This window comes from Sturnira hondurensis, unplaced genomic scaffold (genome assembly GCF_014824575.4).
Source record: "Sturnira hondurensis isolate 20B ecotype Veracruz unplaced genomic scaffold, ASM1482457v3 Scaffold0010173, whole genome shotgun sequence".
NCBI classification, from domain to species: Eukaryota; Metazoa; Chordata; class Mammalia; order Chiroptera; family Phyllostomidae; genus Sturnira; species Sturnira hondurensis.
In genome coordinates this window covers 951-8,695 of record NW_028082804.1, presented here as the reverse complement: position 1 = coordinate 8,695, position 7,745 = coordinate 951, and the positions used below count along the sequence as shown (strand labels likewise).

The following is a 7,745-nucleotide window of genomic DNA, read 5'->3' as shown; positions in this document are numbered from 1 at the left end:
GAGTATTTTATGATCTTATTTTTATTTTGTTTTTTTTCTTGATAGCTAAAGGTACAATTACAGTGTCAAAAGCTAACTATTTTTAATACAATTTCTATTTTAATAGGTGCTTGCTTGATCCTGCACAGTAACCTAACTCCCAAATGTTAGCAGATGCTGTATTTAACATTTAAAATACTAAGATATATAGTCTATAATTTTTTATTTTTATCACCTTTGTGTATTAGTGTGTAAATTCTCTCATAATAGTCTTACATGTTGCTTCTAAAATAAAAAACCTTGTTAAAAGGCTTCTCTCTTAATCTTTTACAGTATATAAGAAGCTGTATTATGCTTGGAAGGATGCCCAATTTGATGCTGATGGCTAAGGAAAGCCTTTACTCGCAACTGCCAATGGACTCTTTTACAATGCCATCTTACTCCAGACGTATCTCCACCGCTACACCATATATGAATGGAGAGACTTCTACAAAATCCCTCTGGGTTATAAATAGTGCACTCAGAATAAAAATTCTTTGTGCAACCTATGTAAATGTAAATATTCGAGACATTGACAAGGTAAAGCCACCTGATGCTTATTACTTTACATCAACATTTTTTAAAATTTATTCATTTTAATTGTTGTTCAAGTACAGTTTTCTGTCTTTTACTCCTATCCCAGCCCACCCACCCCCAGTTATATAAACTTTTTATTGACCTAAATAATTAACTGTTGACCTGCAGTATGTTTTCAGATGGCTGGAAAACCACCCATCCACCTCAGCTATTACACAGCTTATTGTCCTTCTTCTGTAATTCTAATATCACTAATTCTAATATCCCTATAGTTCTAAGTGTTCTTAATCCTAAACACTTAAAACCAAAAGTTTTACAGAATTTATTTTGTAGCAAAACCTGACCCAACCTGAAGAAATGTTTTTTAGTATCTTTATTTACTTCACTACTATAAATATTCTTGTGTTTTGTCACAGAAATATTAGTATATTTATCATATTCTGACTTTTAATAGTATTAAGTAATATTTACTATATGTACCTATTTTGTAAACTATGGAAAACTCTGAATCCCATAGTTGTCCTAATGTTGAGCCTATATTGATTTTTATTAGTCTGATACTTCCCTGAAAACAGCAATAAATCTTGATGGAGAATCTGCATCAGTATAACTTATTATATATTTAAGAAAAAGAGAACCAAAAAGCTACATATGAACAGAAACTTCTAATGGAGTCTCTTATTTATATCAGTTACACTATTTTGATATTGTTTAATGTTTTTTCTATCTAGTATGTACAGTGTGGGGCAAAAGTAGGTTTACAGTTGTATGTGCAACACAGTTTATTCTTGTATTATTATTTATTAATTATTGCATTATTTTCCATACAGCCAACTGTAAACCTAATTTTGCCCACACTGTATGTGGCATGCATGTATGTATTTTATATAGATGTATGTTTGTGTATATTTATCTCCACATACTTCTTTCTTTCTTTCTTTTATTTTATTTTATTTTTTGTTTTAGATCTATGTTCGAACAGGTATCTACCATGGAGGAGAACCCTTGTGTGATAATGTGAACACTCAAAGAGTACCCTGTTCAAATCCCAGGTAAGGAAGTATATGGATTTCTGTCTTTGAAAGTTGTATTAGTACTTAGCAATGTAATTAATAAAAGTAGTATAGTTTTTATAAGTAGTTTTATACAAGTCATATAAATTACCAGGCATTTACATATAGAACATAAGGACTTTCTGTCAGAGCACAGGATCATAATTGATTCTCTGTAAAATTTTATCTGTAGGGTTTTTCTGATTCTCTCTTCCCACCATATCAAGGAGAGAATAAACTATGGTTATAGTTTTGTACTGATGGTTGCCCCGCGTTTGATTCATGAACCTAGCATTTTGTTCTTTTCTTATCTCCATTATCATTTACACCAAGAAGAACTGAGAGTTGCCAAACAACTCTCAGAGCCAGACTACTCTAAGGCTGTTTTCTGCACATTATTCCCAAGAGTTCCTAAATAGGACATTCAAATACATCAATTTCTTAGGAAGAGGGAGAGTTCTTGGAAACATTGTGAATTATTACTGCCTAGATATAATGATGAAATAAGAGGAAGTATAACCCAACAGCTTGCCATCTGGCCATTTATTTGCCTCTCTGTAGAATCATTTGGGATAAGAGTATACCCCTGAATATAATAGTAATATTTTAAGAAAACTCAAATCAGCATTAAAGATTAAAGATGGATTTTGTGGAGTTCAGTCAAGCTAACTAGTAAACCACCCAGAAGTAGATTTCATAATGAATTTAGACTGAATTCTAGGAGAGTCAAAAAAAGTTTCGATCTTGTACTTAAGTTGCTAGAGATGGCTACTGTTCTAGAATCTAGGTAAAGTTCACTAAAATGGCAACCTTCTCTACCTGGAGGATGGGGAAGTAGTTTCTCCCCCTACTTGAACCATTAGGTCAGAAAGTATGTCATTTAAGTTAGAATTTATGCTGTAGCAACAAACAACCCCAAGATCTTTTAAAATTTTTGCTAGAACCACAAAACTTGATTAACTCGATTTCCCATTCATGCTGCCTGACTGTCACAGGTTGAGGGTGTGGTTGTGCAAGGAACAACAAAACAATATTTGAGTAAAGAATAGCCAAAAAAAATCCAAATCTGATGAAAACTATTAAACCAGCAATCTAAAAAGTTCAACAAGCCCCAAGCAAAACCCCCAAAATAACATTGGGTAGATTTATTCTCGTTGTTTAAAAACCAAAAAGTAAACAAACTTTAAAAAAGTAAAAGGTAAAATTTACTTGATGATATGAGTTAAATGTCAAAATTTTATTGAATTAAAAGAGCTATTTAAAAAGCACTTATATTTGATTATCTTTTCTTAAACAGTTCTTGAGTCTAAAAGGTAAAATCCCTATGGTAGTAGTATGAATATTTAAGTAAATTTTTAAACTTTTATGTATTTCCCAAAAATTAGAGATAAAAGAAAATGAAGCTATTAGAAAAGATTTTTAAAATTCATACTAAGAATGATTGTTTCAAATCTGTATTTCCCATATGCTAAATTACTTTATGATTTCCGCATAAATGTTACCAGTTATCTCCCAAACTCAGAAACCATTTGGACTATATATAAATCTATTGCCTAATAATAAAGAATTTAATTGGGGTGTGTGTGTACTTGAGAAGAAGAAGCATGCTTTACTCACATAATATTAGAAACAACTACATACACAGGTTATAGCTTTCTTAGAAAATGTGGAGAGTATTTCCCATTCACTCTAAGCAAGTCTAAAGATTTAGAAGTACTTAAAAAAAAAAACTAAGTACAGTTACTCTGGACTTATCAAATCCCACAGTATTTGTTCTCCCTGCTTGTTGCTAAGTTCCTCCATTTTAAACATCTTCTTGTATTTAAGTGGAATATATACACAGAATAGAATTTTGAAGAAGTCGTTTGAACAGTTTTCAAAATCAATATGTAGCACTTGAGTTTTTGCCATGTGCTTGTTACTCTTCCAGTTGATTTACTTCTCTTAATCCGATTTAATCTGCACAACAACTTTATGAGAGTAGGTACTGTTTATCACATTTCCAAGACGAGAACACAAAGTAAGGGTCACACATGTAATAAAATAGTAGAAACAAGATTCTACTCTAGGTATGTGATTTCTGAATTCATACTCTTAACCATTGCTAAATCTTTTTGAAAAAAAGTTGGCTCCTTACAGATATGTTCACTGTATATTCAATTATATGAATATACCACAATTTATCAGTTTTACTGTTAGACATTAAGATTGCAGTTTGGGGATATTTGTAAATAATCTGTTAGCAGTCGATGCATAAATGCACATGTTTCTTTGATTTTATACCAAGAGGTGGAGCTGAGTCATAGGTCACTTTTAGTAGATTACACTTTCCATATTAGTTGTATAAATTACACCTCCACTCTAGCAGTATGTGAGATTTCCTGTTACTACACATTCTGACCTCCCCTTAGAGTCATCAGTCTTTATAGTTTTAGCCAATCTCTTGTATAGTGATAGCTCCATGACATTTTATTTTGCATTTTGTGGATAACAAATGATTTGACTACTTTTTCATGTTTATTGGGCATTTGGATATGATCTTGTGAAACGTCTTCCATTTAAATCACAGTCCTGTTTGTTTTGGTTATGTATTTTTGATGGGTTGTAGGAGTCATTTCTATACTCCAGATAAACCCCTTTTTGGTAAATTTTTTTTTGTTAATTTTACATAGGTGGAATGAATGGCTGAATTACGATATATACATTCCTGATCTTCCTCGTGCTGCTCGACTTTGCCTTTCCATTTGTTCTGTTAAAGGTCGAAAGGGTGCTAAAGAGGTAAAATCTTTTAGAAGAAATAATTCACGTTTAGAAACTCCAAATTATGCTGCTTATTGAATTTTTATCAAGAAATGGATATTATTTTTACCTAAAATAAATGAAACATTTTAAAATTTAAAAAAATAAATGTATCATAGAAGAATACTTTGAGAGAGCTTCCAGAATTGATTTATGATAAGTATGTCCTGAGATCAGACTGATACAGTTTTTTGAACATGCAAAGTGACTACATACAAATATCTGTTAAGTGACTAAATGCATATATCTGTCTTGCTTACTTTGATTCATATTTCCTAATAACAATTAGAGAAAAGACATGTGATTTAAAATGGGAAAAAAGAAAGCAACTTACTTATACTTTGTCCAAAATAATGTGGTGTATTATAGACATAGTTATGAAGATAGTTGAATTCTGCTTCCTGGGGAAGAAAAGTGTTTTTGAAAGGTGTTTAATAATTTAATCCACAGAGTAGTGAATATTTTTGTTTGTTTGTTTGTTTGTTTTAAGGAACACTGTCCATTGGCGTGGGGAAATATAAACTTGTTTGATTACACAGATACTCTAGTATCTGGAAAAATGGCTTTGAATCTTTGGCCAGTACCTCATGGATTAGAAGATTTGCTGAATCCTATTGGTGTTACTGGATCAAATCCAAATAAAGTAAGCTTTTTATTATTATAAATTAGAATTTTTCCTTTTTTATGACAGTCAGACACAGTATATATAATAACTTCTCCATCTCTTAGGAAACTCCATGCTTAGAGTTGGAGTTTGACTGGTTCAGCAGTGTGGTCAAGTTTCCGGATATGTCAGTGATTGAAGAGCATGCCAATTGGTCTGTGTCCCGAGAAGCAGGATTTAGTTATTCCCATGCAGGACTGGTAAGGAAAATCACTTGAGTTTTCTTAAGTATTGATCATAATCAATGGATTTGGGTACACACTCTTTGAATGGAAAGGGCTTCGTGTGTTTTTAGTTACACTGGCACATCTAGTATAGGCTCTAGGAATAATGCAATATAATAAAATTTTCTGTGTGCTAATATTTCTACTGCAGCTCTGCCTCTTAGTTTTTCACAGCTCTAGCCTGCCTTCATTTATAAACATTTACTGAATGCCAACTCTATGTATGTATTTATTGTATGGTATGTAGCAGGTAACAAAGTTGTGACCTAAAGAGACCTCCATTGAGTATGCAGTCTAATGGTGAAAATAGACATTAAACAGGTAAAAGGAAAATATAAGATTATAGATCATGGTAAATGCCATGAAGGAAAAAACAATAATACAGTAAAAATGACTGACTGTGAAATAGGAGAGAAAGGCTCCTGGGTTGCAGGCCGGTTGCAGGCCAGTTCCCGGCAGGGGCCAGTTCCCAGCAGGGGATGCACCAAAAGCAACCATACATTGATGTTTCTCTTCCCCTCTCCTTCCCTTCCCCTCTAAAGATAAATAAATAAATATTTTTAAAAAAAATAGAATTTAAATTTTGATCTATTTTTGATCTACTTGTCTGATCTTGGCCATAACATTTGAACTGTAGTATAACTGGGTTTAAGGACCATTAACTCTCACTTTTTTTTCAAGGGCAAAGGTGTCATTGCTAAGAGAAGATATTTTTGGTTTTTTTGTTATCTGTTTTTCTAATATTCAAATGTATTACTTCTTCTTTGGCCTGGTTGTAAGTTATAAACAGACCAACCAGTGAATATGGGGCCAGGAGGTACTGAAATATGCCTGCTGTGTCTTATACATTCCTGGGTACAATAACAGCAGCAGCCAGGACTGTCCAGCACTTAGGACTTTCAATGAGGAGCTCGCCAGTACCTTTCATCAACTCAGTAATAATAATGCCCTTTACCCTTCCTGTCTCTGCACTTTCAAAGATATATAAAAGGTATTCTAAGTAGAAATAAATTTAAAATTACTGGGTTTTGTCAGATACTAAAGTACAGTTAACTTTTTGGATATTAAGAAGATGTTTTCTTGAAAAATGAAGCTATTTTTCTGTAAGTTTAATTTCTTGATAACAATTGCTAACATCTATCAAGTGCTTACTGTGTACCAAATGCCATACCAATCACTTTCCTCATGTTGTCTCATTTAATTTTAAAAGCCATCTCTCTGAAGGTAGGTACTATTATAATCCTATTTCACTAGTGAGGAAGCAGGCTTAAAGAATCTAAATAATCTACCTGTTAATAAAGGTTGCTTAATAAATATTGAATGTCTTACTTTTAACCATTGTTTAATAAGATGTCATTGTTTAATAAATGTTGTTTTATTTATTAAAATAAATAAATATGTCATTGTTTAATAAATATTGAGCATTTTACTTATAACCATTCCATTATAACTGAACAGGAATTCCTTAGTTTTTAAATTGGGGTTGAAATACTTATAAGCATTCCCATTACATTTTCCTGTCCAATTAGTTATAGATGTAACTGGAAGGAAAAAGGTGATATAGAAATTTTCAAATGCCCTGGTTTCATCATTCTGATTGGTATCTGTAAGTGTAAAAATGAACTGTTTACAAATAACATGGCAAATTTCTATTTGTAAACAGAAATTTACAAATACAATGGTAAAGAAGGAACCATTCTAACAATATTACGAGGAATCAAAGTTTTCAAAAATACTTCATTTTGACTTAGGACAGGTATAGGAAGAACCAGATGCAGTGATAAGCTAGAATTTCTTAGATACACATTTCAAATCCAGACTCAGTTTTTACAACAGGAATTTCAAACTTATTTTCACCAGGGCCCACATCAGCCTCGCAGTTGTGTTCAAAGGACCGAATGTGATTTCAACTCCCTAACAGTTAAGGAGTAGTTACATTTATACAGTCCTAAAATTATTTCAGCCCTTTGAAGGCAACCACAAGGCTGATGTGGCCCCAGTGAAAATGAGTTTGACACCCCTGGTTTACAAGATAGGCACGTTCCAGTCTCATGCATGACAGTTGGTGAGCAAGCAGTTGGTAATTGCATTCAAAGGATATTATTGCTTGTTTGGGGTTGTAACCTTGGTTTTATTATGTTTAAATTCTTATCAAGATGTAACATAATTGTTTTTAATTACAACTTTATTCTCTAATTATTCTATATTAAATATATAAACAAATAAAAATAAGTAAATGATATAAAAGAATTAAGAGGCCATGGACCCAGACAATAAATGGTAATTACTACTTTTCCTGGTAAATTAACGGTTAAAACATTTATTATCTCTCACCTGAACTATTTCTGTAGCCTCCTGACTGGTCTCCTTCCTTCTACACAGCACCCAGCATAATATTTATTGAATGTAAATCAAATCACAACTCATTGTTTAAATAACTTCCAAAATAAA

General features: G+C 32.2%; 1 protein-coding gene across 1 annotated transcript; it reads left to right on the top strand.

The window, feature by feature from the left end:
- Window positions 1–275: 275 nt before the first annotated feature.
- Window positions 276–5,303, top strand: LOC118995659 (phosphatidylinositol 4,5-bisphosphate 3-kinase catalytic subunit alpha isoform-like). Its single transcript, XM_037058772.1, has 5 exons — window positions 276–558; window positions 1,522–1,607; window positions 4,280–4,385; window positions 4,897–5,049; window positions 5,136–5,303. The coding sequence occupies exons 1-5, from the start codon at window positions 331–333 to the stop codon at window positions 5,286–5,288; spliced, it is 726 nt and encodes a 241-aa protein (XP_036914667.1). The 5' UTR covers window positions 276–330; the 3' UTR covers window positions 5,289–5,303.
- The last annotated feature ends 2,442 nt before the right edge of the window (window positions 5,304–7,745 follow it).